Source organism: Sciurus vulgaris (assembly GCF_902686455.1).
Source record: "Sciurus vulgaris genome assembly, chromosome: 17".
Classification (NCBI taxonomy): Eukaryota; Metazoa; Chordata; class Mammalia; order Rodentia; family Sciuridae; genus Sciurus; species Sciurus vulgaris.
The window spans coordinates 8,863,569-8,877,444 of record NC_136478.1 but is presented as its reverse complement, the minus strand read 5'-3'; the positions used below and the strand labels follow the sequence as shown (position 1 = coordinate 8,877,444).

The window sequence follows — 13,876 nt, the reverse complement described above, 5'->3', positions numbered from 1 at the left end:
AATCTGCTGTGATTGCACTGATAATGTGTGCCTCAGGCTAATGGCATCTTCCTCTAGAGAACGCAGCAACTTCTCTTGTTTCGGCAGTTAGGGACAGATCCCATCAGAAACTGAAATGGCAGGAAGAAGATCTGCTCTGGTCGGACTGTCCTTGGTTCTAATGTGAGGCCAGTTGCTGTTTGGGATCTCGGCCAAAATGTAGTGCATTTGCCAGAGACCCTTTCTTGGTGGACCCTGAACTTAAACTTGTGTCTTCCTCTCTGTACAACCCCCAGAAGCTCAGCCCATTTCTTCAGGCTCTCCACCTTGAATCAGTGGAACTGGAATAGTCCTTGAGGGGAAAAACCCTGCTCTATGCCAGCCCGTTGACTTTTCCAAATCTTGGCCCCCAAAACTCTCAGTATTCTCTGATGCTTTCAAGCAGGCGTGTGTGTGTGTGTGTGTGTGTGTGTCGGGTGCACACGCATGCGTATGTGTGTGTATGGTCTAGTGTTCCTAGTTGGTGGTAGGGGAGGAGCTGGGAATCCTTGACTACCATCGTTGGAAGCGGAGGTGCTGGAAACACTTGACTGGGTCGGAGGCCTGCACCTGGTCGTGCTTCCTAGTTTAAGGTCAGTCTGTGCCTTAAACTCTTCGTGGCTCAGCCTTCACCTTGGAAATTTCTGTGTCCTTCAGGCAAGTTTTCTCAGATTCACCCTGTTGACGCTCTGGACCAGGTGATTCTTTCTGGTGGGGACTGTCCTGCACATTGTGAGCTATTTCGCAGTTTTCCTGGCCTCTACTCACTGGGTACCTGCGGCACCATGCCCAAGTTTGCCATGAAGATGTCCCCAGACGCCGCTATGGCTGCCTCCCTGGGGGCAGCATTGCCTCTTGTCGAGAACCAAGGTGTCATGCAGATGGCATTGGGCACAGACTGTTCAGCATGGCAAGTGGGTTGCTGTTGCGTTTTCTAACGTTGGCTTTCCTTTCAACCGCAGGGTTTGAAACTGCCAAGTCTTTTGCCCTCCACGGCGCCCACGTGATCCTGGCCTGTAGGAACATGGCGAGAGCCAGCGAGGCAGTGTCGCGCATCTTGGAAGAATGGGTAAGCGCCTGACTGTTTTCTTGGTAATTGCCCAATGCGCACGCTGGCTGCACCCGCGGCGGCTCTAGTGCAGGGCATTGAGGTTATTGCTCGTGGACTAATGTCTTTATTTTTACAGTCTCTCCACATTGTTTACTTTCTGAATGAAGGGATGAGCAAGCCCGTGACTATGCACTGTTTACTGGTCATTGTCAGTGTCTTCTGCTTTGTTAGTCAGAGGCTTGTGGATGTTTACTCACTTAACTCATTTGCTAAGGAAAATAAAACATGGTCAACGCCTGTGGATGCAAGTAGAGGTTGTTTGTTATGTGTTTTAGGATTAGGAAGGAGTTGGCTTTCAGCCTGTCCCTGGCTTTTTGACTTTTCTCTTTAGAGAATAGATGTTGATGTGGAGCCCTCTATGTATTAACCCTTTCTGAGGCCTTGAAATCACCTCGGGACTAAGGAGATGGTCTCAAACAAAACAAACCCCCGGTCTCCTGGGCTTACCATCTAGGTAGGGGCAACGTAACCAAGTTTGAAGTCTGCCCTTATCGCAGGCTGGTGTAAGGACAGGGAAGCAGCGAGGGACGGTGGCTGACAGCCTTGCTGCTTCAGATGGGCCAACACTGAGGCCCTAGTGTGACCTGCCTGAAGTAAGGAGGAGGCCTGCGAGTGTTGGGAGGGCTTCCTCAGCAGTAACAGCGCGTTCAAAGGCACAGAGGTAGGGCCAGGCCTGGAGAACTCCAGGGTCCCCAGGGAGTTAGTGTGCCCCAGCCGAATGCAAGGGGACCAGGCAGAGAGGAGAAGTGGGTGGTGGGCAGGGTCTTGCAGGGTGGAAGGGGCCGCTGGGAGGAGGACCTGGGTGCACTGGAGCTCCGGCTGTCTAGAGGGACGTGTGCTGATGATTTTTTAGCATGATCACTGGGCTCCCATTTGATTGTTCATCCCCTTGCCTTCCACTCTGTGTGTGTGTGTGTGTGTGTGTGTGTGTGTGTGTGTGTGTGTGTGTGTGTGTGTCACTCTTATAGCTCTTGGGTCTGTGTCTGTTGTTAAGCTTGAGCAAACATTTCAACAGACTGAGGAAGAAAGACGACTCTGACCAAAGATTGACAGATGCGTGTGAGTGTTAAATAGTGGTGAGTGGCGTGCGAAGTGGCCAGTGCCCAGGAACTGGGAGACGACTATACCCAGGAAGAGATGAGGGAGTGGGCCTAGGAAAAGGACAGGGAGACGACAGGGATGGCCTTCGAGGAAGGGAAGGGCTGTGCAGTGGCCCTGGGGGAGGAGCAGGAGAGGCCTGCCCAGCGTGGCCTGCGACAGAGTGAAGGGCGCTGGGCCATTCTTGCTGAGGCTGGCTGTCCGAACACCGGCAAGGGTTTCTTGCCAGCTGGAGAAATGGACTGTGGTTCGCTTAAGGAAATTTCTAGTGTCTTGGCCAGAGAAATCATGAAAGTAAAGGAAGATTTGTTCTATGTTTGTATTGTATTTCCTTTGAAATGTTTCAAATTCAGTTGATTTCTAATGAATTCTTGATTTGAGCTCACTAGATGTATTAATTTGGGACCAATTTATTATGAGTAGTGTTATCTTGTTTATGACTCTACGGTTAAAATGATCTTCAGAGATGTTTATAGAAGAGAACAGGGGCGGTGCATGTGTGTGATCTGAAGGTAAAAGAAATAGAGAGCAAAAGCCCTTCCTGGTCCTTCTCTTGGAATGCAAGCGTCATTAACCATTTCGTGAGTATTTTCCAGAAGAAGATCGTGTACACCAGCAAACACACCACACGCTGTTCTGTGTGTGTTCCCTAATTGTGCAGGAGGTGCTTTCTAATCAGCACCTACAAATCCACTTCACTGCTTTCTCCTGGCACTTGTCATTCAGCCATGTGCTCATGCTAGGAGGAGTTGAACCCATCTCCCTTTTGGTGACTGTGCACGCTGTAGCATGGCGTGGGCTTTCCAGAGGGTGCTATTTCACAGTCCGATCTGTCTTTCCCGCTTCCACTTTTGCTGCAGTTTCATCTGAAGATGGGACTTCAAGATGCTGAGCCCACCCACTGAGCAGAATCTAACCAGTGGCTTCCCCGCATCACTGGGCACATGCAGTTAGCAGTTCCCTGGTTTTGCTCCAACGTGGTTCCTGCTGACAGCACAGGATACTGCCTGTTGTCCAGCACCAGGGAGTGTTGAGCTTGCAAAATTTTTCCCAATTGAGTGTTGGATTTTAGAGATACTGTAGTGACATGTGCTTCAGTGACATTAATGTTGAAACCGGTCTTGGTCTTGATGCCGAAACACAGTTGTTTTTGAGTTTAGGCCATTAGTGTTCAGGGTTATTATTGAGATATGATTTGTATTCCCAGTCATTTGGCTTATTTTTGGTTTTTAAGTTGGCTTCGTTTCTCCTTTGAGTGGTTTTTCTCTAAGGTAGTTCTTCCCTTTGCTGACCTACATTGTTGTTTTTCATTTCCTCCTCATGGAATATTTTGTTGAGAACATTCTGTAGTGCAGGTTTTCTATTTGTAAATTCTTTTAACTTTTGTTTATCACAGAAGGATTTTATTTCATCTTCAAATCTGAAGGTAAGTTTTGCTGGGTATAGGATTCTTGGTTGGCAACCGTGTTCTTTCAGAGCTTGAAATATGTTGTTCCAGGCCCTTCTAGCTTTTAGAGTCTGGGTTGAGAAGTCAGCTGCTATCCATATTGGTTTCCCCCTATATGTAATCTGATGCTTTTCTCTCATGGCCTTCAAAATCCTATCTTTATTTTGAATGTTAGGCATTTTCATTATAATGTGCCTTGGTGTGGATGTGTTGTGATTTTGTGCATTTGGTGTTCTGTAAGCCTCTTGCATTTGATTTTCCATTTCATTCTTCAGGTTTGGGAGATTTTCTGCTATTATTTCATTGAATAGGTTGTTCATTCCTTTTGCTTGTATCTCTGTGCCTTCCTCAATCCCAATAATTCTTAAATTTGGCCTTTTCATGATGTCCCATAGTTCTTGGAGATTCTGTTCATGATTTCTTACCATCTTCTCTGTTTGGGCAACTTTATTTTCAAGATTAAATATTTTGTCTTCATTGTCTGAGGTTCTGTCTTCTGAGTGGTCTAGTCTTTTGGTGATGCTTTTCCACAGTTGTTTTTGAATTGTTAAATTTATCCTCTTCTTAGAACACAGTATGTATGAGAACAGATTAATCTGCACCTGTCCTATAGTTATTGTTTGATGCAAAGAGGCAGAACTTCCCGAATCCACCCTCACTAAGTGCGAGACCTTGGCCAAGGCTCCTCGTCTCTGGGGCACCTCGGTTTCCTCACCATAATGAGGCAGGTTGAGTGGGATGAACTCAGAGAACCACGGTTGCATCTCTTCTGCATTTTAGGCCCAAACTGGGTTCCTGTGAGGCAGCTGCAGCTGGTAGAATTCATTGTTGTGTGGTTTCACTCTGCTGTGTAGTACTGTGAAGTGGACCAGCAGCCCCAGGAAAATAATTATCCAAGGCGTCCATCCAAGGGACGAGGGAAAGGAAACAGGAGCAAAACCCGAGCTAAAGCATGCTGTGTCAGACCCTTGAGTTGCCTTCTGCAGGGTTCAGCCAGAGACGCTCAGTCCTGTGCTCCCCTCTCGCCTGTGACGCTGATGCGCCGTGCCCCTCACCGCATGCACTGTGACACCCGAGGCTCAGGTTTTCCACCCACAGCCCTCATTCCTGGTCCATTCCTGCATTGCACCACAGCACAGAGCCTGTGTAACGCCCCGGATGCTGTGCATGGCCCCGTGCTCCCCTGCCCCGCCCCAGGATTGGATTCGCCAGTCCGGTTTTCTTCCTTACCACTCTCTCTGGCCCATCGTTAAATGCCTCCCCTGGTGTTTCTCAAGGTCAGTTTGATCCACCCCAGCTTTTCAAGCCTCGAGCCAGCTTTGGTGTGTCCTGCTTCATCTGGGGTGGATCTATCCATGTCAGGCGGGGAAGGTAATGCAACATATTCTCGCCTCACAGGAGACTCTCAGAATGAGCCAGTTTCTCCTTGTAGCCACAGCTCATTCAGAAGTCTCTGGGCCTTGGGCTCTACCCTGACTCAGGTGCCAAGGCTTCCTGGGCATCCTCAGCTCCAGTCCTGGAGATAGAACTCAGTTCTCTGAACCCAGCTGCTCTTCACTGGCTGGGCTTTCTCGTCCAGCTTCCTCTGTACATTCCAGGATCACCACGTTCCAGAAGGCTCCCGTCTGCTCTTTAGCCAGGAGAATGCTTTGTTCAACCTGTGATGGGGCAGGTAACAACCCCACTCCAAATCCCTGCCTGGGCTGTGCCCTGGGCCAGGCCCTTGTCACTTATTCAGGACGATGCACACGCCTCTTGTCTCCTTTCACAGTGTTGGACAGAGGGGACTTACCAGAGCACATAGCTTGTGCTCTCAGAGCCGGGTTCCCAGGACTCCCCGTTTAGCGTCACGCAGGTTGCAAGACTGTCTACTGAACCCCATGGCCTGACTGTTCTACCCCATCCAGCATCACAAGGGCTCATTACCGTTCAGGTTTTGCTTTCAGAGTCAGTCGGTGCTGATTGAGTGATTCATATCAGGATTGGTCACGTTCTTAGAGGAAGCAACCCTGATGCACTCCAGTGTCCTTACATTCAACATGCCCTCTCAGAGCTCTCAAACCTCAAAGTACGTGGAGCTACTTTGTAAAGCGTAGCTTGTGTGAAAACACGTTCCGTGTAGAAATAAGAACCTACATGCTGGGCGTGGAGCTGTGTGTGAGTTTGGGGCCAGCCTCGGCAAGGTAGTGAGATCCTGTCTCAAAAAATTCAAGGGCTGGGGATGTAGTTTAGGTGGAAAAGTCCTAGGTTCCATTCTCAGTACCCAAAAGAAAGAAAGACAGGACAAGCAAGAAGCCATGTGCAATTACTTGTTCTTGTAATTGTTTTGTTCACGGGCAAGTGCCTTCCTGCTGAGATGTGTTGGATGCTCCAAGGTTAGAAGTAAGAGAAGACATGAAAAGGCGGTAGGATCACATGGACAGGAGGAGCAAATCACCTCCTAAGAGGCCAACCCATTTGGCATGACTGAAGAGGAGGGGAATCTTGTCAACCCCTACTCACGATTAAATGACATTTCATGCCTGTGTTGTGGCTCAGGGTCCAACAGATGTGCCCCCCCACCACGTACTACCTGGACTGCAGGCTGTTGTCCTTACCTTTAGAATGAGAGCCTCTTTTCTTGGGCTTGCTGGGAGCCCCTGTTGAGTAGGAAGCTCGTTTTTCCCTGATTCCGTGGGGTGGTGGGTTCTCTTATTTAGCAGTGGGCCTGCATGCAGGAGTCCCGGTTGGTTCTCTAAACTTGGGACCCCTGCAGGTGTGTTTGAGTCCTGCAGTGCTGTGGTTTATGCTTTCACATGGTATTTATTGGAATGGGGTTTTGTTGCTATGTTTTGGAGATCTGGCACATCCCACTCCTTGTCCTGAGATCCGAGGATGTCCAAGGGGCATTGCATGTGAAGAGTAATAGTTGGTTAGGTATCAGAGTATCCTTTTTTAAAAAATACTTTTTAGATGGTGATGGGCCTTTATTTTATTCATTTATTTTTATGTGGTGCTGAGGATCAAACCCAGTGCCTCACACATGCTAGGCAAGCACTTTACCACTGAGTCACAACCCCAGCCCTCAGAGTGTACTTAATGAAGATCAGCAAGTTCTCGAAAGGCCAAAGTGGGGTCCTGTTACAGTTTCACATTTTACTTTATACATTTTGGATCCTTGAGACAAAACTTGTGATGTAAAACTTCTGGTCCTGTAGAGGAGACGGTTGAGAGGAGCTGAAGTTGGTGGGCCTGAGGTCACCTGCTGACCTTCAAGTTGTTTGCGGGAAGAAAAGGCGTGTAACTGGGCCATGGCTGGGCTGGGAGGATCCAAATAGGGGACGGGATTGTTAGAAGCAGCCAGCCTACCCACCTGTGACAGGCCTGCCCACAAAGAGTGGAACGGGACGTGCAGGACAGCTCACACTGGCGCCCGACCCTCGGTGAGGTGCGGGCGCCCTGAGTCTAGCACCCACTGGGCCTGGGGCAGCCTTTGGGATGAGTCAGAGTGGTGGGAGAAGCGGGCTGACATGGTGAGTGGGGCCAATGCCTTCCCTTCCCCCGACGCCCCAGACTGTGTCATGGACCCAGTCCCCTGTCACACTGGAGAAGTTACCTAGGGATGTTTAGTCTGAGGCTTGGTCTCCATGAAAGACTGGCAGCCTACGCTTTCCTGACTTGTCTTAGTTTGGCCTGGACTTCAAGTCTGGCAGAGACTGGCCAGGCGGATGTGGCGTGATCCAGGAGAAGGCGGCAGGGATCTGGCTCAGAGACTCCTTTTGCTCACTTAATGAAGAGCCCCACAAGGTTCCAAACATGGGACCTTCAGGGTGTCTCATGGGGCAACATCTTCTTGAAGCATTGGCCCCAGTCCACAGGTGGATCTCACACTGTCCTAGAGCTGGCCTGATATTGAGCTCACTGGCAGCAGAGTATATAAAATAGACCTGCCTTACCCTCCCTCCATCCCCATCCCCACGGTGACAACTGAGAAGGTGATAGACGTTGCTGTGTTTCTTGAGGGTGCACACCACGCCCGCATGCTTTTATCAGCAGCACATGCACCCTCTGACCTTGGGCAAGTTTCTTAACTTCCCTAAACTTTGGCGTCTCCATCTATGGAATACAAATGATCATGTCTGTGTCCAGAGGTATAGGTGGTTCTATTAAACACACTGATTGTATGTGTATAAAGCATTAACACATTGTGCGGAAAGATTAAGTGCACAATTAAATGTTAGCTGCTGCTATTAATAAGAATAATGATAATAAATTCTCATTCATACGTGAAGTGCGGGTGATGCTTGCTTTCCTTACCCTCACTGAGTGGCTGAGAGGAGCCGCAGGGAGGAGGTTCATCAGCAGGATTTGAGTGCAGGGGCAATGAATTCTTCCTCTGTCTTCATATGTCTGGACTCCTACATTTTAATAGATGTGTATTTAGTTTGTTGATTTCCAGTGTACCTCATATTAGCACTCAACTGTCATTTGAAAAGCCATCTTAATTATTTATGTGATTGCTTTTTCTTTTGTATTTACAAAGAACTACACTTTGCATATATTTAGGAAAGATGATTAAGGGATTAGTCATCAGGAACAGCGAGCAAGGGTTTATATCAAAGTGGTTATTGAGAAAGCAGGGAGATGAGGGGTAAAAATAAAAGATTGATTAGTCGGCGGCCGTGGGATGTGCATGTTTCAGGAGAGGGCGCATGCTCGGTGGATCTCAGCCGCGTGGCTTGACACTGCAGTATTATAATCACTCCAGTTCTCGGTCGTGTTGGTACTGGGCCCGTTCTTCTCCTTGGCGGGGAGAGGAAAGCTGCGGTGTCAAGTCACGGCAGCCTCACTGATAAGCACTGGAAAGAGTGACTCGGATGTCTTTTTAGATCTGAACCCTCAGTCCTACCCACTGTGTTAGGTGCCGGGCTCAAGGGTTTGCTGTGTTCCAAATAGGTTCTGACACCCTTCATTTCCGCGTCCTCATATTAGGGACGGGTAAGGATGCCGAGTAATGCATTGCTTGCAGCTTCCAGAACTTCTCTGCAAATGCAGCTGCTTTGAGGCTCCCTCAAATCCACCCAGTCACTCTGTGGGTCCATGTTGCTTTGTTGCTTTGGGAATTCCCCCTGTCTCCCTTTTGTACTGAAAGTGCAGTTCTGGTAACTTGCCTTTCCTGAGGGTGGGCTGTAGGTGGGATGTGGGCGTGTGCTGGGACGAGGCAGCTGTGTGTGAGGCCAGCACGCCCTCCTGGTGCCTGTCTGAGCCAGTAACAGGCCTCACCCCTGTTGTTTGGAATGATCTTCAGCTGAATGAAAATATAAGATTGTTCATATTAACATTCATAGATTATGGAGGAAGTTCATCCTAAATCAGCCTCGAGATTGGTTCCCCATTTCTTTGCTTTAGAAATTGTTTTTCTGTATGGTATTGGATTTTCAATAAATAAAGTATGAAATAAACAAGTCTGTGAACCAGCGAGAACTGCATAAACCTCTTGCTGAAATCAATACACACACACTCAGTGCAACGGCAAAGTCCTAAAGCTCTTCCCTGGGACATTGGTGTTTCCAAATGTCATTTATTGTCACCTGTAGGTGGGTTGGGTCTTCCTATTTCTTTACCCAAGGCACTTAGTCACTCTACCCAGCATTTAACCAGTGTAGGACCCTGCTGAGGCCACACAAGCTTGCTCTGCTGTCAGGGAAGTGGCAGGTCCAGAATGTGTAGCCATGTTCTCTGATGCCAAGGCTGTCTAACAATCCAAAATTCTGGTGTGTGTTGGGTCAGAAGATTGGCTTGGCTTTGTCAAGTGTTTAGCAAAATGTATTCACAGACATTTGCCTGTCTGTGTATGCATGTTTCATAACATGAAGTACTATGTGTCAGTACTCTGGCTCCCTGGCAAAGAGAGCATCCTCTGGGCCCTTTGTGATCTGACGGGTTGACAGAGCAGACCTGGTCAAAGAAGCCCTGCCCTGCCTGGCCCGGAGCTGCAGGAGAGGCTGCCTTGTCCCAGCACCGACCCCTAAAATAGACCACTTCATTTGCCACACAGTGTGTGTATTGTTCTACTTAAGTTGCCTATTTGACCTTTCTTGTCGCAGGCCCAGGAAAGATTCTTTATCAGATAATAAATTATTCATTCTGCTCATAGACATAATTGGTTGCTAAAATATTCTGTTTTCTTTGTCTTCAGAATACCTAAAAATTGTGCTTGGTTCCATAGTTTAGCTATTGAGTTGAGTTGCTACAAAATTGATGTGGCTGTATCTCTGTAGTATGCTGATTTTAAGTCCTTTGGGTATAGGCCGAGGAGTGGGATAGCTGGGTCAAATGGTGGTTCCATTCCAAGCTTTCTGAGGAATCTCCACACTGCTTTCCATAATGGTTACTCCAGTTTATAGCCCCACCAGCAATGTATGAGTGTGTCTTTTCCCCACCTCCTCACCAGCACTTATTGCTTGTATTCTTGATAATCGCCATGCTGGCTGGAGTGAGATGAAATCTTAGTTTTGATTTGCATTTCTCTAATTGCTAGAGATGTTGACCATTTTTTCATATGTATGTTGATCGATTATATATCTTCTTTATCTTCTTCTGCCAAGTGTCTGCTCAGTTCCTTAGCCCATTTATAGATTGGGTTATTTGTTTTTTTGGTGTTGAGTTTTTTGAGTTCTGTGTATATCCTGGAGATTGGTGCTGTGTCTGAGGTACATGTGGTAAAGATTTCCTCGTAGTCTGTAGGCTAGGGTTCCCATTTCATTTCTGCTTCTAAAAACTTGCCCTTGACTTATAACTACTATTCCTTGTTCTTTGCTCACCATCTCTCTCTCTCCCTCTCCCTCTCTGTCTGTCTGTCTCTCTCTCTCCCCCTCCCCCCCCTCTTCCCCACTCCCTCACTCCCCCCCCCCTTACAGTCTTAAATGAGTCTTTTCAAACTTCATCCCCGTGGTAACCTTTCTGTAACAAGCGCTGTGATTAACCGCAGGGCTTCAAAGGGTGGGAGCCAGGCACAGGTCTCTTCCATTCTGTGCAGCCAAAGCAGATGTACCCTCTAATTAACATGGGATCCCCTGAGTTCTTATTAAGCAATTTTGACGGAGTTCGAAGAGATGGATTTCATCTTTGCATGGTTTTGAGCCGGGCCGAAGGGCCTGCTTCTGGCCGCTCAGCTTTTAGGTCCTGTTATTTAAGAGGGAAAAAATGCAGACTTGAGACTGTTTTTCATATTTATTACGGGGCATTCGGAGGTTTCAGATGTAGTGCGTGTTAGATTAAGAGAGGAGAACCAGCCCTTGTGCCCATAAAACCTTCCACACAAGGACAAACAGATGCAACCGGAGACCAGGCTGCCACTCTCAGACTATGGCAGGGCAGATTTATTTTAGACAAGTATTTAAAACAGCTAATTTTTGACTTGTACAGAGGCGGCCCAGAGGAGGAGAGGGACTCTTGGCTCTGGAGGCCTACGGACCGAGGAGGAACTGCTATCCACACTTGCTCACTGGCGTCCCTGGGCAGAGCTGGCCATTTTTTGGAGCTGGGCTTATTTGCCTGCAGGAGGGCACTCATCATAATGGCTCTTAGGCCGTCCTAAGGATGACGTGAGTGGCTCACAGACTCTGCTGCTCAGGATCGGCACATGGTGGGGCTTCACTGAATGGAGCTGCAGGAGAGGCTGCCTTGTCCAGCACTGACCCCTAAAATAGACGCATTCGTGAATCCTGTCGGAAAAATCGCTCTCTCCTCCTGGGTCAGGTTGCGCCAGCAGCAGGGCTGCGGGCAGGAGGCGGAAGCAGCATTTGTTTCTCAGAGTTGCAGAGGCTGGAAGTCAGGGATCTTGCTGCCAGCGTGGCTGGGTGCTCAGAGAAGCCCCTCTTCCTGATTGGCACACAGGCATCTGCTTTCTGTGCCCTGTCAGAGTAGAGAAGGGGAGGGACCCAGAAGGAGAAGGGAGCTGGCGAGGGGATGGATCCCATTTTCTTCTTATAAGGACATTAACTCTTTCCATTCTCCATTCTCCCAACCTGTGTACCTCCGGAAGACCCCTCTCAGATACCATCCCCCTGGGGATGTGGGGGTCCGCATATGGGTTTTGGAGGGACACAAGCATTCAGTCTGTAGCATTTGTCCCACATCCCCCATGCTGTCTTTTTCTTTTTCTTTTCTTTTTTTTTTTTTTTTTTTTAATTTTTTAGTTGTTGATGGGCCTTAATTTATTTCTATGTGGTGCTGAGAATCAAACCCAGCGCCTCACACATGCTAGGTGAGTGCGTCACCACTGCTGAGCCACAACCCCAGCCCCTCGCATGTCTGATTTGCCAAATAAGGTTATTCTGTGCCAGGAGTCCCCAAAGGCTCAGCTCATTTCTTTCTACACTGTTTTGCTAGTGGTCAGAACACAAGGAAAGAGCCAAGCCTCTCTTCATTTTCCAATCAAAGTCAAACTTCGATCAACTCTGAGATAAGGAGCAGGGCAGAGAGGTGACTGTCACGTGCACTCTGTCCCTGTCCCTGGTAGTGAGGCCGGCGTTAGTGCTGAAGAAGAGTGGAGCTGGCAGAGCCACCCCGTGTTCCTAGGGGCTTCCTTGGGGTGAGTCTGTGCCCCTGGTCAATTGGGATATGCAGATGGTTTTGAAGCCCCTGTAAAAGGCAGGCTTGGAAGTGGCTTTAGTGGTTGTGAAGTCTGGTCACAAACGCTTGAGTGATCCTGTCTTGGAGAGGTGGAGCCTGATCCTCCTCCCCCAGAGCGTGGGCTGGACTTAGTGAGCCTTCCTTAGGAAGTAGAGACTCCGGACCTCTCTCCAAAGTGCAGGCCCAGTTTCCCTCTCGGACCAGGTATGTCCAGGTTTGGCGTGAGCTCCTCTGCTGATGGATTAGCCCCCGGCGACCTGGCAGCCCCTCTTGTTCCTGCACCTCTTCATTAGCAGGCTCCCTTCCTGCAGAAGCCCTCTGCCCACCAGCCCTGGCCCTGCCCTCCTGGTTCCTCTGGCTGCCTCCTTATCAGAACCCAACTCATACTCGCATCCCTCAAATTCCCTAAATAATAAATCCAAAGTTATTGAGGATACGGGGTTACTAAGGATTGGCGGTGCGAATGGTCCCTCTCATTTCTTTGTGACCCTTGTCCCCTTTCATTATTGGAGCTTGGGACGTGCCCTGTAAGGCTAGGCAGCTGGGGAGCACTCTGTCAGCCCTCTTGTCCCACAGCAGACGCGGGGGCTGGAGTTAATGAATCAGCACAAGCCACGAGCACAGTCCCCTCTGAAGTGACTGAGGAACACTGCACCATTTACCAACAATTCTGAGATTCCAATGGTTTGGACCACAGTGTGGCCTGTAAACCGGGCAGCTGGGAGAAACTTCATGCATCTTTGTAATGGCTTTGTTGTTGTTTATTGAGAGGGACTAATTAACTTTGATTATTGCACTAATATTATGGCACTTTGACAGCCCTTCAGATTTATGACTCTGGGAAAATAAACAAATGAAATGCAGGTGCTGGAGCAGAAAGAATAAGTTATTACTGAACTTTAATTACTTAGAATGTGTAGCCAGGAGAGAATTAGTTGATGAATTACAGGATGCTTAAAACCTGCATCAAGTTGTAAGCAAGAAGAAGACAAAAATAAAAGGGGGTGGGGCCTCGCAGGGAGCTATTTTTAAGGCAAGAAAGGCTAAGGGCACATCTGTTACGGACTGTCTTCCATCATTAATCCCTATGGTTTCCAAGGTTGCAGAAACTCAGACTGTGTTCCTCAGAGCATGGATCCTGACCCACAGTGTCTGCATCACCTGAGAACGTGTTAGAAATGCAGATCCTGAGGCCTTCCCCAAACTGCAGATCAGAGTCTGTGGAGGTGGGGCCCTGTGATCTGTGTCCTGCAGGTCCTCCAGGAGATTGGAATACGTTGAGAAGCACCGCTCACCAATTCTTGCCCTGCCTGGGTTTTCTTTTATAAGAGGGCAGGTATGAATTTTTGTCTTGGTTTACGAAAGTCAAGTGTTCTCATAACCCAGTTACCAACCAACCAGCCTCAAGATTTTCAGAAAAATTGTACAAATATTTCTATTATGTCGCAGGTAGAGTAGGTGATATCAGACAGTTTAGAAGGGTTTCTTAATGAGGCGATGCTGCAGAGGAATCCCGGCCAGCCCCTGGAGAGCTTGTGAGAGGACACATAGTTCCACAGCTCAGGAAAGACGGTTTCCCCATGTGC

At 48.5% G+C, this 13,876-nt stretch overlaps 1 protein-coding gene across 4 annotated transcripts in view; it reads left to right on the top strand.

The window, feature by feature from the left end:
• Positions 1-13,876, top strand: part of WWOX (WW domain containing oxidoreductase) — a 910,606-nt gene that overhangs the window by 52,252 nt on the left and 844,478 nt on the right. For all 4 annotated transcript variants that reach the window (XM_079116956.1, XM_079116953.1, XM_079116955.1 and 1 more), the window contains exon 5: positions 981-1,087. In XM_079116956.1, the coding sequence (XP_078973082.1) occupies positions 981-1,087 (107 nt within the window). The remainder of the gene's footprint in view (positions 1-980; positions 1,088-13,876) is intronic.